The following is a 20,364-nucleotide window of genomic DNA, read 5'->3' on the forward strand; positions in this document are numbered from 1 at the left end:
TATAATGCAGAGAATTCGTAGTTTGGAAGTTAGGAGGAGGTGCGGGATTACCAAAACTGTTGTCCAGAGGGCTGAGGAAGGGTTGTTGAGGTGGTTCGGACATGTAGAGAGAATGGAGCGAAACAGAATGACTTCAAGAGTGTATCAGTCTGTAGTGGAAGGAAGGCGGGGTAGGGGTCGGCCTAGGAAGGGTTGGAGGGAGGGGGTAAAGGAGGTTTTGTGTGCGAGGGGCTTGGACTTCCAGCAGGCATGCGTGAGCGTGTTTGATAGGAGTGAATGGAGACAAATGGTTTTTAATACTTGACGTGCTGTTGGAGTGTGAGCAAAGTAACATTTATGAAGGGATTCAGGGAAACCGGCAGGCCGGACTTGAGTCCTGGAGATGGGAAAGTACAGTGCCTGCACTCTGAAGGAGGGGTGTTAATGTTGCAGTTTAAAAACTGTAGTGTAAAGCACCCTTCTGGCAAGACAGTGATGGAGTGAATGATGGTGAAAGTTTTTCTTTTTCGGGCCACCCTGCCTTGGTGGGAATCGGCCGGTGTGATAATAAAAAATAATAATAGTTTCAGTTATCCGCTGTTTACTGTGGTCCAAAAGTAACCCTTAATTTTGCTTAATAATGGCCCCAGAGTGCAAAAGTAGTGATACTGGCAGTTCTTCAAAGACTAACAGAAGCTGTGCAGTGCTTCCCATCAGTGACAAAATGCTAACTCTTGTCTTATTGTGCATAATTTATCAATTTAGCTTTACCATAGGTATGTATGTAAATAAAAAATGACTTATATATGTACAGTAGACCATCATTTAGCATGAGTTTATTTGGCACAATTTGTGTATAGCACGAATGAAGAATTGTGGCACAATTTTATGTAACACATTGTAAAATTAATTTAACACAGGTTCGGGAAGGAAAAAAAAAATTCCCTTTTCCTCAAGCTGCCGCCTTGTTGTGGATCAGCCAGGGAGACCTCCTGCCATCCCCTGCCACCCCCCCTGACACCACCCCACCATTTGTATTTTCATACATGTCCAGTCTTTCTCTGCTACAAGCTAGCTGTGCTTGTGAATTGTGTTTTGATCTTTTAATTACTATATCTTCTATCTGCCAAGCACTCAAGACACCCAGTAGGCATACCAGTGTTGCTGAAAGTGGCAAGAAAAGGTATAAGCATTTAAGTCTTAGAATTAACGAAGGAAGCAAAGATATTAGACAAAAGATAACCTTAATGAAGTGTTACTTTGTATGCATAAAAAGAGGTAAACATGAGTTTGTGTGAATGACTTACTGAATGACTGACTTACTGAATGACTTACTGACTTGACTGAATGGCTTACTGACTTGACTGATTGACTTATTGACTTACTGACTCAACTGAATGACTTACTGACTTGATTGAATGACTTACTGACTTGGCTGAATTACTCACTGACTTGACTGAATGACTTACTGACTTGACTGAATGACTTGACTAACTGAATGACTTGACTGACTTAATGACTTGACTGACTGACTGACTTGACTGACTGACTGACTTGACTGACTGGCAGAATGACTTTCCTGACTGAATGACTTGACTGAATAACTTGACTGACTGACTGAATGACTTAAAGTTAGACACTCCAGTACAACCAGCAACTTCAGTACCAGAACCTCTACCATCCACCTCAGCCCAGTAGGGCCACAGCATAACTCTCCACTCTAATCACAATCATACACAAACACCAGCACCCAAAATTTAAGGTAAGAAATACTATTATTTCTCTTACAGTTGTAGTCTTAACCTGTAAAAACAACATAATACATCACAACAATGAACTACAATTCCACATTCACTTTTATTTTTGTAAGATGTGGAGGCCTAAAAAAAAAATTGTTTGACTTTTTTGGAGCTCCCAGGAACGTAACCCTATTTTTCCCGTAAGTTCTTCAGTTCATCTAACACGGTTTTTTACCTAACACGCCATTTTCAGGAACTTAACTACCGTGTTAAATGACGGTCTACTGTATGTAACAAAAAGCTCGGCATGGCCGACGCAGCAAGGCGTGTGGCGGGCTGTCTGCGGGATTTTCAAGGATAGCTCCTGATCAAAGAGGCTGACCAGATTACAACTGAACAGGACTCAGTGTGAGTGCTTTGGGAAGAGTCCAGAGAAGCGAGAGGACATCCCAGTGCATCGTTTCAGCGTAGTGGAAGTGTTGTACAGTTTGTGAGGGTTGGGTGTGGTGTTGAGAATGCCCAGGTCGGGACCAGTCAGTGCCTCTTCCCCCACACCACCAGGGGGAGGGGGTGGGGTGTGTGGGTGAAGATAAAGGGAACACTGGTTTTGGGGAGTCACATGCCCAAATCTTTCATAATATGCATGGGAAACAAATAAATGTTGTGTTTGTTGTAGGCAGGACAGTGTGAACAACAGTGCGCAGTCAGTGTATAGGGAAGTGCCCCTCAACCCCCTTCCCCAGGCTTGCCCTGTGTGTAGGAAACAGTGACCCTCTCATAACCCCTCACCCCTGCACCTCAACCATACAACTCCCCTGCCTCACCCACCCAACTCCCAGCACTACCCCAACTGTAGAGGGTACTTTTCCCCTCCCAGCCCACGATGTCAGCAATGGCACAGGGTGTGCCGGGCTCACGGGAACTTCCACTGCAGAGACAGCGCTGTGGAGTTCGACCGTGAGGCATCTGTCAGGTGTGCCACAGGCAATGTGCACTCAGTTCCTCAAGCTTCAACATCTGTGCCCACGGTGGATGTCTGGGCACCCGGAGGGCTCCAGGAGGGAACAACCAACAGCCCCACCCACCTTCACCTTTACAGAGGGCCTGGGATCTGCAATCAAACTGGCGTCCACCAGGACGCTGACACATCCCCAGGGCAGCTCTCCCTCAAGCTGCTAGTGGAGTCACTGACCTTTTGGGGAGGGTTATTGGTGGTCCTGCAAGCAGCAGATCCTGGCGCAACTTGCTGCTGTTTGCAATGGCTGTCTGGCTGTCCTGCCAAGGAGGGACAGGCACCTAGCAACATCTGTTGTTGGGGCAATGATGCATTCCCCAGAATATTTGTTAATTGCTCATTACTCTGTAATTTGTTCATGACTGTAACCATGTATGGACTTATTTATGGTTCATTACCTTTGTAACTTGTCATGAGTGTGACCAGCTCTACCTGGAGCTCATTACCTTTGTAACTTGTCATGATTGTGACCAGATCTAATTCATTACCTTTGTAACTTGTTCAGCTATTAAAACTTTGGAGTCCAGTCCCTGGACCAATTATGTACCTCTGTAATCTTTTGACTACTGCCCACAGGATGGGCATGGGGTGAATAATAAAGATATTAAACTAAACGAACTACCATATGTAAATAAAAAAACAACTTTTATACCCTGCAGATACGGGGAGGAATACTGTATCCTAACTCCCTAAGTCAATATTTTTATGAAGTTGATTGTAATCTGATTAGAGTGATATATTAGAGACATATGGTTTCTGAAGCACAAAATGAGCCCAAAACCAAAAGGAATTTTTTTATACCTGTTTAATTTTGTATAAATGACAATTTTTAGTTTTCAGAGACCTCTAGGAACACAGCCTGTGAATTTGTAGGAACAATGTATAACCCAACATAGGGAGAAACGTCTACCACTTGTGTTTTACATTCCTAGTTTGTCACTATATAGAAATTTAATGTTAGAAATAGTTAATATTGAAAATAATTAATAAATAGAAATTTCTGAATAATAATAGAGTACACAGAAGTAATAACTTGGAGTAATATGAGTTATGTACAAATATTATTCAACACATTATTACATTGTCCCATAATTATGACATTATTTTTATACATAAATCATTTTCCTCTACAAATGAAAAAGAACATTTGTGTAAATTATGAAATATAAGCAGAGGAACTTGTATGTATATCTTCCTCAAAGTTTAATGCTGCACAAAATACATAAATTATTTGTTATTCTGAGAAATAAAGCAAAAACTGACACATATAGGTGTTGCCCAGCACATATAACCTTTTTTTATAATTTCAAGAGTAATTGTTATCAATGTTATAGATAATAGTTATTTTCCTCTAGCATACCTAACTCTTCTTATAATCAATGATTTACAAAGAAGATTTATTTAACTATGTGTATAGTTATATTAAAACAAAAGTTGCTATTGTAACAACATAATATAGGAAACATTAAATGAGAATACATATATTATATATATTTTTTGGCAATTGTTGAAGGCACAGCTTCAGTCAGACCTGTGAGAGGTCTCCCCGAGATAATACACCGTTCAGGTGCTCCTTGACTTACCATATTTTGACTACGATGGTGCGAAAGCAATTACTTTGGAGATGAAACAGATAATTACCCAGCATGAAGGAGGCAAATCTATAACTTGTATTCACTTATTTACTTTTCAATACTGATATTTAGTTACAGTAATTATTTGTTCATTTACTTATTCAGTGACAGTAGTTATTTATTTACTTATTTAGCATTTCATGTTCGACTTGCAAAATTTTCAAATTACGATGGGTTTGTTGGAATGTAACCCCATCATAACCTGAGGAGCACTTGTACTCTTAAAGGCCAGCCAGAGTGCAGGTACAGCCTGGTGAGCTGGATCCCAATGGTCTACTGCTGAAAAGATACACTGTTATACAAAGCTTTATTGGGACAAAGTTTTGCTCTACTTAGAGCTTTATCAAGTCATTGTATGATTTGATAAAGAGATAACAGTGAACATTTATCCCCAAAAAACTTGGTGTGCAATGCGTCTTTTCTTCACAACAGTCTCGTAAACCAGGCTGTTGCTGGCAGCAGCCCAGAGGCCTACACAGTCTGGCTGATCTGGCACTTTTTTGCAGGTGTTGGTTCAGTCAGATCTTGAAAACTTCTTTGTTCCAGCACATTTTGCATCCATGGGTCACATATTAATGGGTTATCACTCCTAACCACACATTTATGCTATCAGTATTAACATACTTAAGGTAGGCAATGTTTTATGTAGCAACAATACACACACCAGTCTTAAGTAGGTTGCAAACTTGGAGAAGTGTATATATACTGAATAGATACCTGGAGTATGGGAAGGTAAATGGGTCTCAGTGCACACGTAACAATCCAAGCTCTGATATTCACATCATAATTTTTTAATATTCCTCTTTGGCCTCGTAACCCTATCAAAATTGTGGCCAAACTTCCATGCCTCTCTCGCTAAGGAGACTGGCGCTTACAGATTTAAGTCACTCTCATCCTCACCATCTTTGACAAATCAATATTCTTTCCTCTCTCAAGAATTGTTGGATCTCCCGACGCAGCTGCCTCTCGTTGCTTCTGAAGCTGATACAGTTGAATAGATTTTTCCCTGATGGATCCCTCAATGGATGGCAGAGGAAGCTCTGTAATTGTTGCTCCACTCTCTTTTGCTGCAGCCTTCAACTTCTCTCTTTCTGCTTCAATTTCTTTATACTTCTTCAGAAGACCAACAGCCCACTGTTTTGTAAAGAGGTAGAATTAATTATAAGATGCATAAAGCTTACAAAGCTTTCTGTATGTATAATTGATAAGGTAATCCTGCTGCTGTTAATTTCTGGAAGGTAATAAAGTGTTTGACATGTGACAGGAAATAGATACTTAATATATTGTACCGGTATCTTAAAACTGCACACATTCTGTAATGTACCTTACAACCTTAAGTATACTGTAGATGTTTACCTAATCAAAGTAAACTTGTTATGGTAACATAACAGTGGAGGTAAACTGAATACCTGTACAGATGGGAGGAAATCAGGTCTGATCCAAGAAAGGATTGTGTAGGTCTAATTTCTTTAATTAAGAACCCTTCACCAGCCCCTTACCTGCAGATCTTCGCGCCACAGCTCCTGCTGGTCAGGACGAATGTGGACAGCTCTAGAAAAAGTCTTGACTGCTGCGGCAACTTCACCTAAGCCCAGCTGTGCTCTTCCCAGTGTCTGCAAGCCTACCCACCAGTTTTGTGAGAGTCTCACAGCTTCTTCTGCTGACCTTAGAGCAGGAAACACCTCACCCACCTGTAAAAATTAGATAAGTTGAAAATACAGACATTCCACGCTTTAAAATGGTTCAACTTATGATATTTCAACTTTTGTATCGTCATAAAGTCGAAATATTGTAGTTGTACAGTACTGTACATTGACTGATGAGATAAGCTTGTATTCATTTATTTACTTTTCAATAATGTTATTTAGTTAGTTACAGTAATTATCTGTTTATTTACTTATTCAGTGGCAGTAGTTATTTATTTACTTATCGTATTTTCATATTCGACTTACAATATTTTCAATTTATAATGGGTTCAATGGAACATAACCCCATCATAAATCGGGAAGCACCTGTACAGTACTTAATCAGAAGCATAAGGGCTTGGAGGGGATGAAAATTTTGAAATTCAGACAGCAGTTTAACCTGATAGTTAAAATAACTTTTGTATATCAGTAAGAAAGCATATATAGAAACCCCCTCTAGTGTAAGTAAGTTTATTTGTGTATAGGTATACACAAATACAGTTACGTAGATTATCATACATAGCAGCATATGTGTAGAGAACCTAGGATAACCCCAAAAAATCAGACAAAGTGACTTATTTCAACTGGGGGTCCTTTTAATACCTTATTATTATACTGTAAAGGAGATATACTAGGAATAAGGTAAAATGACTTATTGATATTTACATGGGTGTTAAAAAAATTAAAAAATCATTCTCCTCCCTTCCTCTCGCTACATTCATTAGGCACCGTTTGGCTCTTTTCCTGAACTGGCTCATGCTATGACTGACTGACATGTGCAGGCAGTCTGTTTCATTCCCTTATTGCTGTACAATAAAAGGTGTTTGAAGCCTGGCCACTGACTGTGGGTACTACAAAGTTGTGATCTCTCCCCCTAGTACTATGAGTGCTTTGGTTCCCAGCCTTGACAAAATTGGCAGCAAGATATTCTGGACAGTTTGTAAGCAATTTTATAAACTTGGAGTTAATTTCAGTTGTTTTACTCTGTCTTCAACATTCAGCATATCCAATTGTTGTAATTCATCCTGGCCTACATGCCCTCTTGGACCCAGGTCCAGGATGAATCTTACCATTTTGTTCTGGGTGATTTGTAGTCTATCTCTCAGTTTTTTTTCAAGGCAGAGTACCATGAAGAGCAAGCGTAGTCTATATGACATTGTATAAGAACCAGACAGGGTCCTGTGAGCCACAGTAGGTAGACACTGTGCTTGTCTGCAGAGGAACTTCAGTCTGGCATTCACTTTCTTTACTACACTGTTCCCTATTAATTCTCCTGACATTAATGGGTCAAAGGGGGATTCCCAGATATTTTACTGAGGTAACTAAAGTGATGGGTTCCCCATTACACTGGACATTAAAATTACAGTGGTCCCTCGATAATCGTCGGGCTCGATAGTCGTCCTTTTCGGAAATCGTCGCGTTATTTTCGTCCAAACATAGGCTTGCAAATGGTTGGTTGACTCGCTAATCGTCATTCGTCCTGGACGCGCACTCGCGGCTCTGAGCCGCCTCAGCCTCCCTTCCCAGCCAGTGTGCCATTGTTTACCAGTGAGCGACGGTCCCCTCACTTGTTCATACGAAATATTTCATAATACTACAGTGGAACCTCAAATATCGAACTTTCTTTGGTCCAGAAGGCTGTTCGAGTGCCTTTACCGAATGAATTTATTCCCATCAGGAATAATGTAAATTAGATTAGTCCATTTCAGACCCTCAAAAATACACTTATAAAAGCACTTACAAAAATACACTTACATAATTGGTCGTGTTGGGAGCAGTTCGATTTTTGAGGTTCCACTGTATTCCATTCATTTTAGTGCTTGCAAGTGCTAAATAGGCTACCATGGCTCCAAAGAAAGCTCCTAGTGCCAAGCCTTTGGTAAAGAAGGTGAGAAATATGATTGAATTTAAGAAAAACATCATTGAACAATATGAAAATGGCGTACGTGTGGCCGAACTGGCCAGGATGTATAACAAACCCCATACAACCATATCTTCCATCGTGGCAAAGAAAAAAGAAATCAAGGAAGCTGTTGTTGCTTGGAGAAAATTGTGGCCAGATTGTGTCCACAAGAGGGATTTTGAAGGGTTTGTGGCTGACCCTGATGAGCCTATGTCAGTTGTGAAATCTATTGTGGCACTGGGGAGTTCCATGGGGTTGGATGTGAGTTTGGAGGATGTGGAAGTTGGTGGAGGACCACAAGGAAGAGCTAACCACTGAGGAGCTGCAGGAACAGCAACAGATCACAGCTCAGAATCTTGCTGTAGAAGAGAAGGAAGAGAGATGGAAGAGGGTGCCTTCTTCAGAAATTAACGAGATTTTTGAAATGTGGGGTAGGATGGAAAGATTTATGGAGAAACATCACCCTGAGAAGGATGTTGCAAGCCATATCGGCAACTTGTACAGTGACAGAGTCTTGGCCCATTTTAGGGAAGTTTTAAAGAGACGCCAGAAACGGAGCTCTCTGGGCACTTTTTGCGGGACAGGACTCCAGTGACTCTCAAGCTGGTCCTGGTGACATTAAGAAACAGAGAAGAGAAGTATGTAACCCCAGAAAAGGATTTGGTACCTGAGGTGTTGATGGAAGGGGATTCCCCTTCCAAACAGTAACTAATCCAATCTCTCTCCTCCTCCAGTCTTCCATACACTAAGAAGAATCACCAATAAAGGTAAGTGTTATGCTGTTAATGTTTCATTCATCATGTCCCATTGTATTGTTTATGTACTACATCTATATTTCATGTAAAAGAATTTTTTGTTTTAATACTTCTGGGTGTCAGGAACGGATTAATTGTATTTACATTATTTCTCATGGGGAAAATTTATTCAAAAACCGTCTATTTCAATAATCGCCGCACTTCCAAGAACGGATTAACAATGATAAACGAGGGACCACTGTATTTGCCTTTCTCAGTTTATGTTTCATGCCAAAGAGTATGGCTTCCATTTTCCCGAGGTGTAACAATAGTTTGTCTACTACCCATTTGCTGCAGTGCTCCAGCTCTAGTGTTATTACATTAGCTATGTCTTGTGGGTCTTTACCCGACACTAACAGAGCACTGTCATCTGCATATAGTAGGAGTTTGCACTTGACACTGATGGGCATGTCGTTTACATAATATAGGAATAATGAGGGACCCAGAATACTACCTTGGGGAACTCCACGTGCTATCGGCAAAGGTTCTGATTCTGTTTTGTTGATTTTGACAATTTGTGCCCTGTTGCTAAGGTAGGACTTAAACCAGTCTGCAGAGCTTATGCTGATAGCATGAAGTTTCTCACATAATAAATTGTGGTTTAGTGTTGAAAGTTTTTTGCAAGTCCAAGGTTACCGTTCCTATGAGGTTCGCTATCGACATATCAATTCTCATGTAATCCATCAGATTAATTAGGGAGGTGTCGGCTGAGTAAGATCTCCTAAAGCCTGATTGGTAACTATGGAGAATGTTGTTGTCATTAAGATACTTTACTTGACAGTACACCGCCCTCTCTAGAATTTTGGATATTACACTGAGTATACTAACAGGCCTATAGTTGTTGACATCAGACCTACTATTTTTCTTGAAGATAGGAGTAACTCTGGCCTCCTTGAACCCCTCTGGTATAATATTAGTGGTGATGGACAAATTTATTATGTGAGCAATGAGGATTGGTAATTCAGAGGCACCATCTTTTAGGAACTTAGACAGGATGTTATCTGGGCCGGTGCTCTTAGTTGGGTTTAACCTAGTTAGTTTTTTTGCATGAAGTCATGAGATACACTTACTAGTTGATTCATCTGAGTCTTCAACTTCCAACTGTGACCCCTTGTTAGTGTGTCCCATCTCTGGAACATCCTGTCTCTGTCCACCTTGTCAATTCCTGTCAGTATTTTATATGTTGTTATCATGTCCTCCCTTCTCTCCTGTCCTCCAGTGTCGTCAGGTCGATATCCCTCAGCCTCTCCCCATAGACCATGCCCCTTAGCTCTGAGACTAGTCATGTTGCAAATCTTTGCACTTTCTTTAATTTCCTTACATGCTTGGCAAGGTGTGGGTTCCAAACTGGTGCTGCATACTCCAATATATGCTTGACATACACGGTGTACAGAGTCCTGAACGATTCCTTATTGAGATGTCGGAATGCTATTCTTAGGTTTGCTAGGCACCCATATACTGCAGCAGTTATTTGGTTGATGTGCACCTCAGGAGATGTGCCTGGTGTTATACTCACCCCAAGATCCTTTTCCTTGAGTGAGGTTTGTAGTTTCTGGCCCCCTAGACTGTACTCCATCTGTGGTCTTCTTTGCCCTTCCCCAATCTTCATGACTTTGCACTTGGTGGGGTTGAACTTCAGAAGCCAGTTTCCGGACCAGGCCTGCAGTCTGTTCAGATCTCTTTGTAGTTCCGCCTGGTCCTCCTCCTTCTCATCAACTTCACATCATCTGCAAACAAGGACACTTCAGAGTCTATTCCTTCCGTCATGTTAACATACACCAGAAACGGCACCGGCCTAGGACTGACCCCTGTGGAACCCCGCTCTTCACAGGTGCCCACTCTGACACCTTGTCACGTACCATGACTTGCTGATGTCATCCCGACAGGTATTCCTTGATCCACTGCAATGCCTTCCCTGTTATACCTGTTTGGTCTTCCAGCTTATGCGAGTTTTTTTAAACCAATGTATTCATGGAAACAAACAAGTTTATAAAACTTATAATGCTGATAATATAAGTCTGTATTAAAGTTGCTTGACAAGCAATACCTTAGCAACTGAAGTTAACCTTTCTCACCACAGGGATCCCAATGCAAATAAGTCACTTTGATTTTTCTGGGTTATCCTAGATAATTTCACTATGTATTATAATTGTACTTATGTGTATCTGTGCCTATATAAACTTACTTTTGAAGAATAAAAGTCACAGTACCATAACTTTAATAATTTCCATTTAACACTCAGTTTAAATACTAAAGTTCAGACGAGGATTTGGTCTATCCTGGACCATCGAAAATTTACCATACTCAAGATTTGATAATGGTCAAGGATGATTCACTCACTTGTATATAAGCTTGTGACATCATCTCGTGGATGGTGTGATCATCTGGTGTAAGAGCCAGCGCAGCGTTCCACCTGCCAATGGCTGCCCACCAGCGCTCAGCCTCAGCAAGTGTTACTCCCTCGTTGCTGAGTCTCCGAGCCTTCGTCTTGACGTCCTCTAACTGCAACCCCTGAAATGTAATCAAGCTACATGGTGGGTGACAATAAGCTTAAGCATCCATAAGAAACTATTCAAGAGAGTATTTCAGAGAAAGTAACAGGAAGAAATACTATACCACAAGGGAAAGATATAATAATAATAATAATAATAATAATAATAATAATAATAATAATAATAATAATAATAATATAATCAGAACTAAGCTCTAAACCCAGGGACAGATTTCTTTTTTCATCAAACAAGCCATATCCCACTGAGGCAGGGTGCCCTAAAAAGAAAAATGACTATTAAATGGTCCTACAACCTCTCTTTTGCAGTCGAGTTAATGTCACTTACAGTGCAGAAATGTTTACGACACTAAATTAACAAATGACGCTGATGAAAACATTTCAAGTTCGGAGAAGAGTTATATCTGTGACTAAGCATTTGCTTGCACATTAGTACTACAAGCTGGCAAAGTAGTTCATCTGATCAATGAAAAATTAGTCTCTACAGTAGTACAATACTTAAATCAAATCAATGCTGTTCATTTTTATATGAAAGGCCAAAATAATTTCAGAAGATGGCAAGATTAATCACACAACTTTCAGCAAGTACACCATTTTTCAAGAATGGGTATTGTGTACTACTGCAATAAGAACCACCTGAAGATGAGTCCCTCAAGGAAGACAGTGAAATATAGTTCAATATGTGAGGTTCTGATATACAGTGAGTCTCATAAACACTGATCATGGAGCAGGTAAATCCCATATGGATGAAACTAAAACATAAGAGTGGAAAGGGTCTGAATAGTTCTGTCCCAGTCAGAGACCTACTTAAGGACTCTCAGACCAAAATGTTAACATCTTTTCTGTGTTTTAGTTCTGATTAGGTGGGATTCAACTCTTCATAATTTTGCAAACTTTAGACATGACAATTCTTTATTTTACACCAACTCTAAGATAGTAACCTTGCTAAAATATATATATTATAAAATAATTTACAAACATTATATTTCAGTTCACAGTAGGATTCAAACCTACACATCTCCCCAATGAAAAGCAGGGATGCCATGAGTATGCTATGTAAGAGACAACACAATAAGTATCAAGGGCCCAAGACTGTTCAATAGCCTCTCAGCATACAAAAGGGGGATTACCAATAGACCCCTGGCTGTCTTCAAGAGGGTGCTGGACAGGCATCTAAAGTCAGTACCTGACCAGCCGGGCTGTGGTTTGTACGTCAGTTTGTGTGCAGTCAACAGTAACAGCCTGGTTGATCAGGCCATGATCCACCATGAGGCCTGGTCATGGATTGAGCTGTAGGGTCATTGACCCCCGGAGCACCCTACAGGTATAATCTGGATGTGACTGCATCAAAGTACACAGTACTTTTGCCACTCTGACAGATCCCAGATCTGGGATCTGTTTGAGTGGCTTAAGTACTGTGTACAGTGGACCCCCGCATAACGATTACCTCCGAATGTGACCAATTATGTAAGTGTATTTATGTAAGTGCGTTTGTACGTGTATGTTTGGGGGTCTGAAATGGACTAATCTACTTTACAATATTTCTTATGGGAACAAATTCGGTCAGTACTGGCACCTGAACATACTTCTGGAGTGAAAAAATATCGTTAACCGGGGGTCCACTGTATTTTGATACAGTGTGTGTAGGCTCAAATCTTGATGTGGACTGAGAGATAATGTTTGTAAATAATTTTGCCAATTTGTGAATTGTTAACCATTATAAAATAATTTGCCTATTCTAAGAATTTGCATATTGAGTAACTATATTTCCTTGGTTTCCTCTGGAGAGTGCAAATATTATGGTGATCTTGAAAATAATATCAGTACTGGAGCATTCTATAGCTAAAACTGCGTATTATACATGTATAAATTTTGTATTAGTCTTCCTTCTGCAAAGCTACAACACAACACTGGCATCTTGTCTTCTGGCACGTGATTATTTTGGTTTTTGCCAAAATTCCATTTTTTTTAGGGCGACCAGGCCGCTCTTGCAAATCATGCAAATCCGATGAGAGACGGATAGGTGTACTAGACTGCTTAGAACACACTTGCTCCATCACTCAATTATGCCTGGGCAGCTAAACACACTCAAAATAATAAAATAAGAGAATTTTGGCAAATACTGGAAAAATCACATATTTGCATCTTGCAGCCTCAACACAACACTGGCATTTTGTCTCAAATTATTATTATTATATTTAGTACATATTAAAACCAAGCGCTAAACTCGTATGGGCCATATAGATCTTGTCTTGCAGCAGCCACTTCTAACATTGGCAAGCGTGCTACAACAGCTCCATTCTTACCTTTAGTTCGTGGGTTAATGCACAAGCCGGGTTCCCCATTTTTAAAACATTTACTGCTTGTGTTGCAGTATGTGTTGCTTACTAAGTGATCAGTGCCTGTGCTCTATTACTGTATCTGAACAACAGTGAATAAAAAAATTTTGTTAGCTGGTTTTAAGTATGTGCAAATTAAGGCATATTATTAGCTTTAATGACCTAATAAAGCCAAGGAAAGGCCTCAATCAATTGACCAAAAGCTACACCAAGTATATCAACATGTGATTAGAATCTGAATAAGCCAGTGTAAAAGATGTGGTGGTCAGAGGAAAACAAATCCAATTTAAAATATTTGTTGTGGCTCAGCTCAATTAATGTTGATCACTGTAGATACAATATTTATCTTCAGCATTCAAGATTATTATTAAAATAGTAGACTATTGTACTAACATATGGAGTCTTTCAACACTAAAAATCTTGTGATGTAATAGTTTTGAAAATTGACAAGTTAAAGAATGAGACACTTGTGCAAAATTTGGGAATCTTTACTGAGGAAACATATCATCAGCCAGTGGCTTCTTCAGTACAATACAGAGAGGAATGGTAGATGAGGATGAGGAGGAAAATGAGGTAATCAGTCCCCCAGCCTGGAGTCAATGTGTCCAGGCTGAGGGACTGATTACCTCAAACTCCTCCTCATATTTCACCGTTCTTCTCTGCACTGGACTGAGGAAGCCACTGGCTGGCGAAACATTTCCTCAATAAAGATTATCAAGTGTTGAACAAGTGTCTCACTCTTCAACTAAAAACTTGGACAGCAATCCACTTCCACAGTAAAACCCTGTTTAAAAAGCACAGTAGATTCAGCCAGGGACATGTACAACAAACATATTACAGCAGTTTGTTATAAAGTCTGTGTTTTACTGACTATAGTTACAGTTAGTTTATGCAAAAATTTTGAAATAAAGAGTAACAAAATAATGAATTTAGGATACCTGTTTTAGCCACCCTGAAGATTTTTAGATTTTGCCACCGAAGTGGCTAGTTTATTGTGCACCCCATATCCATCCTGTGGACGGTAGCGCGAGAGCATATGGATACACAAAAGGCCTAGGAACTAGGCCCCAAAGGGTTAACAGGAATACATATGGATTTATATCTACATATCTATAGTTCACTTATCTGTTACAAGCAAATTTAGGAAATTTGCTTAGTATATCTGGTATCTTATTTTCATTAATAAGATATCTTGACATGTCACATAGGTTATTATACTGTCTGTCTCTGTATTCCTCAATGAGTGGACAATTAAGCACATAGTGTTCAAGAGAGTGACCATATGCCTGATCACATAATTTACATTTAGTTTGATCATCATCTGTGTGTCTCCCAAACTGCCAGAAGTACTTGTAACCAAGCCTAAGCCTGGCCACTACAACATCAGTCAGTCTGTTCACATTGCAAGTTGCTCCATAAACATACTTATCTACGTTCATGTTATCATAGTGGGTTATAGATCTACTCAGGCTTCTAACTGCATTCCTATAACAATCATTTTCATTATTTACTTCTCTCCTAATATTATTCCTAATGCTAGACACAGTTATACCAAAGTTATATTCTACATTCTCCTTCTGGGTACTCTTCTTGGCTAACATATCAACTTTATCATGAAGGAGTAATCCAATGTGCGATGGGATCCATAGCAATTGTACATTAATTCCTTTGTCCCTAATTTTTGAGTATCTATACCTGGCTTCTCCAATGAGCATGTTGTTGGAGTCATTATATGAGTCAAGAGCCTTCAATGATGACATAGAATCAGTAATGATGACAGAGTCAAGCTCAGTGTCATAGGTTAGCTTTAGCGCCATTAGGATTGCAAACAATTCAGTTTGCAGTGTAGACGCCCAGTTGTTAATTCTTATGCCTAACTCAACAAATTTATTATCGTTCTTAACTAGGGAGGTGGCAACAAGAGCAGATGCAGCCCTGCCAGAAGACTCCTGTTTAGATCCATCAGTGTATATAACTTGTGATAACTTATTACTACCAGCTAGGTGAGAAATTTCTTCTTGAGCAGTTGCTCTAACAAGAGATTTAAGGAAGGGATTACTAGCAATGAGCTTCTTGGGAGGGACTTGTAGGTATGTGATATTAAATGAACACATCTTCCATGGAGGGGTGAAATGCTCTTGTTGCCTACAGTGATACAGTTCATGCAGGTTATAAAACTTAATGCAATTGCACGTTTTCAAAATCCATTTAGATCTGTGTGTATTTACCTCTAGACACTTGGTAAGATTCACTGTGACAGTGTCTGGTTCGTTTCTCAACATTCTAATACCGAGTACAGTGTTAATTTCAACAATCCCACCCTGAAGGTAATGCTCTGTCATTATTATTATTACTATTTTACTGAATTACATTTATGAAAAAGGAGCACTAAACCTGTGTGAGTCATTCATTGCTAAAATTTAGGTGTTAATTTTGCACATATCAACACCAAGCACCTGCATGACAACTAATGTTGGAGCAACACTAAAAAATATTCAACAATTTTTTTTAACACATTAACCATTTCTCACTGATGCGGGGAGACCCGAAAAAGAAGAAACACTTTCATTGTCACTTATTCCATCACTATCTAGCCAGAGGCATACTACAGTTCAAAAACTGATACATAATAAATAAAAAGTGGGAGAACAAAAATAATAAGAGCATATTTCTACAGATGCAGCCTCCACATCTCCTTATGATGCAGAATGATCTACATGGGTTTAGCACTTCAAATAATAATAATTATAGTAGTAATGATAATAATATTGATGTAAAGGATATTATTATAAAAAGTAAACAATTGCATTTTGTTGATAAATAGTTCAAAGAACTGACAAATTGATAAATTAGACATATGTACAACACTTGGGTATCTTTTGCACATGTGTCTCATTTTGTTATAAGACCAAATGCCACAATATATGATAAGAATTAAGTAATGAAATCTGAAGTTATAACTCAAATATTTTATTATAAACAGATGAACAACAAAAAACCTAAGTGAAAGTGATTCATGATGTTTCAACTTTGTGCATTACCCTAGATTAAATCAGCATTATTCCTGGAGGAATAATACCCTAAGAAAGGCAAGCAGTGTGACTTATTTACAATGTTACCCTCAGGCTCTTTCCCAGGATGTACATAACCTATAATACCTAAGTAACTGCAAGGTGTCTATTTACTGCTTGGTGAGCACTTCTATGCCCACTAGAAGCATTGTACAAATTTATAATGCTGTACTGTTTTTCAAATCACATGTATATTGTGTAAATAAATATTATTTTGTTGTATTTTACAATAAACTACAATCGTATAAAAGTTATACCTTGGACCGTTTTGTTGCTGTCAACCAGTCAACATCAGGATCCTTAGTATCGTCTTTACTTTCAGCATTGTCTCCAGAGAAGGCAGCAGGTCGAGGTTTGGATAACCCAGACTTCTTTCTTTTCCATCCAAACGCCTGCATCTGGAAAAAATATTTACAATAAATATGGTATGTTGTGGCCATGATTTTTTTTTTTTTTTTTTGAAAAGCATTACAATATGCCTAGAAGACTTTATCTGGATTATGAGTCATAATGGGCTAACAGCCAAAGATAGTACTGTTCATTTAGCGACCTCTCTTTTTTGTACATTTTAAAAACTCCTACTTAAAAACCCATATCTCGTTCTTAAGTAGTCTTTAAGCACTAGGATTAGTCTGCCCAAAATGTACTGCATGATAGTGGCTCTCTTTTATGCTTAACAATATTACATGTAAACTACATTATCTGTATACTACAGAAAAGAAATTAATACATTATTAATTATTATTATTCTTTAGAAAGTCAGTCAATGCAGCTAATTTCCATTGGAGTCCTCAGGTCCTTCCCAAGGATATTAAATATTATTATTATTTAGAAAGTCAGTCAATGCAGCTAATTTCCATTGGAGTCCTCAGGTCCTTCCCAAGGATATTAAATATTATTATTATTTAGAAAGTCAGTCAATGCAGCTAATTTCCATTGGAGTCCTCAGGTCCTTCCCAAGGATATTAAATATTATTATTATTTAGAAAGTCAGTCAATGCAGCTAATTTCCATTGGAGTCCTCAGGTCCTTCCCAAGGATGACTCATAACAGTCACACAACACCCTTGTATATACTATTTACTTCTAGGTGAACAGAAGCAGCAGATGTTAGGAGATTTGCCCATATACCCCACCTTGCATATTATTATTATTAAAATCATGAGGGAAGTGCTAAACCCATAGGATTATACAGTGCCTGGGAAGGGGGGGGGATGTGGAAGGTACTTAGGTTTAATTCAGAGAACTGGAACCCACCTTGCATAGGATTGAACCTAGGTCCTTAGGCTATGAGATGAACACACTATCACTCCATTATTCCAGGATTAATGTTAAGTTTCTATATCTTAATTAATATTTTAGATGACATTACTCCCTGAAGATACATACAGTTTTTTTCCTGGTTTCAATACACCAGGAAAACTTCCTGCCAATTTTACTTCTTGTACACACTCAGGCTGTCACCTGAGAGAAGTTACCATTATCTCACCTCATAACATCCACACTTGTCTGAATTATTATGTTAGGGAAGTAAGCAAGTATATTTAGGTACAGGTATACATATGTACAATTATCATATATAGTTTAACAGAGGCAAAATAACCACAGTGAAAAAATAGTGAAATTCCAAGAGCTTTTGTGTGATTTCTCAATCAAGTGTTTTCATAATTTCTCACAATGTGAGAAATCATGAATTTTACAATTCTTCAATTTTTTCATTGTGGTTATTTTGCATACTGTGATATCACCTGTTTACTGTGCTCTTATTGCGTAGTTTACCTGGAGTTTACCTGGAGAGAGTTCCGGGGGTCAACGCCCCCGTGGCCCGGTCTGTGACCAGGCCTCCTGGTGGATCAGAGCCTGATCAACCAGGCTGTTGCTGCTGGTTGCACGCAAACCAACGTATGAGCCACAGCCCGGCTGGTCAGGAACCGACTTTAGGTGCTTGTCCAGTGCCAGCTTGAAGACTGCCAGGGGTCTGTTGGTAATCCCCCTTATGTATGCTGGGAGGCAGTTGAACAGTCTCGGGCCCCTGACACTTATTGTATGGTCTCTTAACGTGCTAGTGACACCCCTGCTTTTCATTGGGGGGATGTTGCATCGTCTGCCAAGTCTTTTGCTTTTGTAGTGAGTGATTTTCGTGTGCAAGTTCGGTACTAGTCCCTCAAGGATTTTCCAGGTGTATATAATCATGTATCTCTCCCGCCTGCATTCCAGCGAATACAGGTTTAGGAACCTCAAGCGCTCCCAGTAATTGAGGTGTTTTATCTCCGTTATGCGCACCGTGAAGGTTCTCTGTACATTTTCTAGGTCAGTAATTTCACCTGCCTTGAATGGTGCTGTTAGTGTGCAGCAATATTCCAGCCTAGATAGAACAAGTGACCTGAAGAGTGTCATCATGGGCTTGGCCTCCCTAGTTTTGAAGGTTCTCATTATCCATCCTGTCAGTTTTCTAGCAGATGCGATTGATAAAATGTTATGGTCCTTGAAGGTGAGATCCTCCGACATGATCACTCCCAGGTCTTTGACGTTGGTGTTTCGCTCTATTTTGTGGCCAGAATTTGTTTTGTACTCTGATGAAGATTTAATTTCCTCGTGTTTACCATATCTGAGTAATTGAAATTTCTCATCGTTGAACTTCATATTGTTTAACATATATATAAAATTCCCACCAGGATAATCCCCAGAAAAGACAAAGTCACTTATTTCCTCAATGGTAATACAAGGACCCCACTGGAAATACAAGGACTCCAATGGAAATGCAAGGAACCCAATAGGAACATAAGAAAGAACACTGCAGCAGGCTAACTGGCCCATGCGAGGCAATAGAAACAAGTCACTTTGTTTGACATTTTTTGGCCAGACAAAGTAATTTACACTACGTATGATAATTGTATTTATGTGTAGCTGTAGCTAAATACACCGGCACCCTTGAAGGAACAATGACGCAGGACGTCACTATCACCTCACCACACAGTCACCACACTCATAACCATATTCTCACAGCTTTACAGTAAATATGTATGGAGATTCACACTGGAAATGAACCCAAAAAAGGGGGGAGGAGGACCGTGAGTCATACCTAAAATTCCTCAGTGGTGAGTGTGGCCGCCCGCAGAGTGCTATATAAAACTTGGTTCCCTCAGTGGTGGTGTTGTGTAGCTGGCAGCCACTGTGGTAAACATATTACCGTACGTTGATGTACGACTTCGTACACTGCAATCGTCTTGTTGTGTTTTATCTTGTCGTGCTGCTACTGCTGCCTCTTGTGCTGTTGCCTCTCGTCATGCTACTGCTGCCTCTTGTGCTGCTGCTGTTGCCTCTTGTCATGCTACTGCTGCCTCTTGTCGTGCTGCTGTCTCTTGTCATGTTACTGCTGCCTCTTGTGCTACTGCTGCCTCTTGTCATGCTGCTGCCTCGTATCATGATACTGCTGCCTCTTGTCATGCTGCTGCCTTTTGTCATGCTACTGCTGCCTCTTGTGCTGTTGCCTCTCGTCATGCTGCTGCTGCTGTTGCCTCTCGTCATGCTGCTGCTGCTGTTGCCTCTTATCATGCTACTGCTGCCTCTTGTCGTGCTGCTGCCTCTTGTGCTGTTGCCTCTCGTCATGCTACTGCTACCTCTTGTGCTGCTGCTGTTGACTCTTGTCATGCTATTGCTGTCTCTTGTCATGCTACTGCTGCCTCTTGTGCTGCTG

At 39.8% G+C, this 20,364-nt stretch overlaps 1 protein-coding gene across 2 annotated transcripts; it reads right to left on the reverse strand.

The window, feature by feature from the left end:
• Positions 1–418: 418 nt before the first annotated feature.
• On the reverse strand, positions 419–19,905 carry LOC128687681 (tetratricopeptide repeat protein 33). 2 transcript variants are annotated; one of them, XM_070083874.1, is made up of 5 exons: positions 16,926–17,064; positions 13,565–13,679; positions 11,090–11,260; positions 5,867–6,058; positions 419–5,501 (listed from the first exon to the last, which is right to left on the reverse strand). In XM_070083874.1, exons 2-5 carry the CDS (start codon positions 13,601–13,603, stop codon positions 5,247–5,249), a joined length of 657 nt encoding a protein of 218 aa, XP_069939975.1. In that variant the 5' UTR covers positions 13,604–13,679; positions 16,926–17,064; the 3' UTR covers positions 419–5,246. The 2 variants fall into 2 exon arrangements, with proteins under 2 accessions (XP_069939975.1, XP_053631249.2); XM_053775274.2 differs by lacking the exon at positions 13,565–13,679 and adding an exon at positions 19,750–19,905 and having other exon boundaries at positions 423–5,501; positions 16,926–17,066.
• Positions 19,906–20,364: the final 459 nt, after the last annotated feature.

Source organism: Cherax quadricarinatus, chromosome 11 (assembly GCF_038502225.1).
Source record: "Cherax quadricarinatus isolate ZL_2023a chromosome 11, ASM3850222v1, whole genome shotgun sequence".
Lineage (NCBI taxonomy): Eukaryota > Metazoa > Arthropoda > Malacostraca > Decapoda > Parastacidae > Cherax > Cherax quadricarinatus.

Excerpts from the sequence above, each read along its gene's own strand:
- LOC128687681 (XM_053775274.2), bottom strand. The coding sequence starts at position 17,066 with ATGCAGGCGTTTGGATGGAAAAGAAAGAAGTCTGGGTTATCCAAACCT. Across the intron at positions 6,059-11,089 it reads TGTCACAAGCTTATATACAA|GTGGGTGAGGTGTTTCCTGC; the intron begins GTGAGTGAATCA and ends TAATTTTTACAG. Across the intron at positions 5,502-5,866 it reads TGTGGCGCGAAGATCTGCAG|TGGGCTGTTGGTCTTCTGAA; the intron begins GTAAGGGGCTGG and ends TTTACAAAACAG.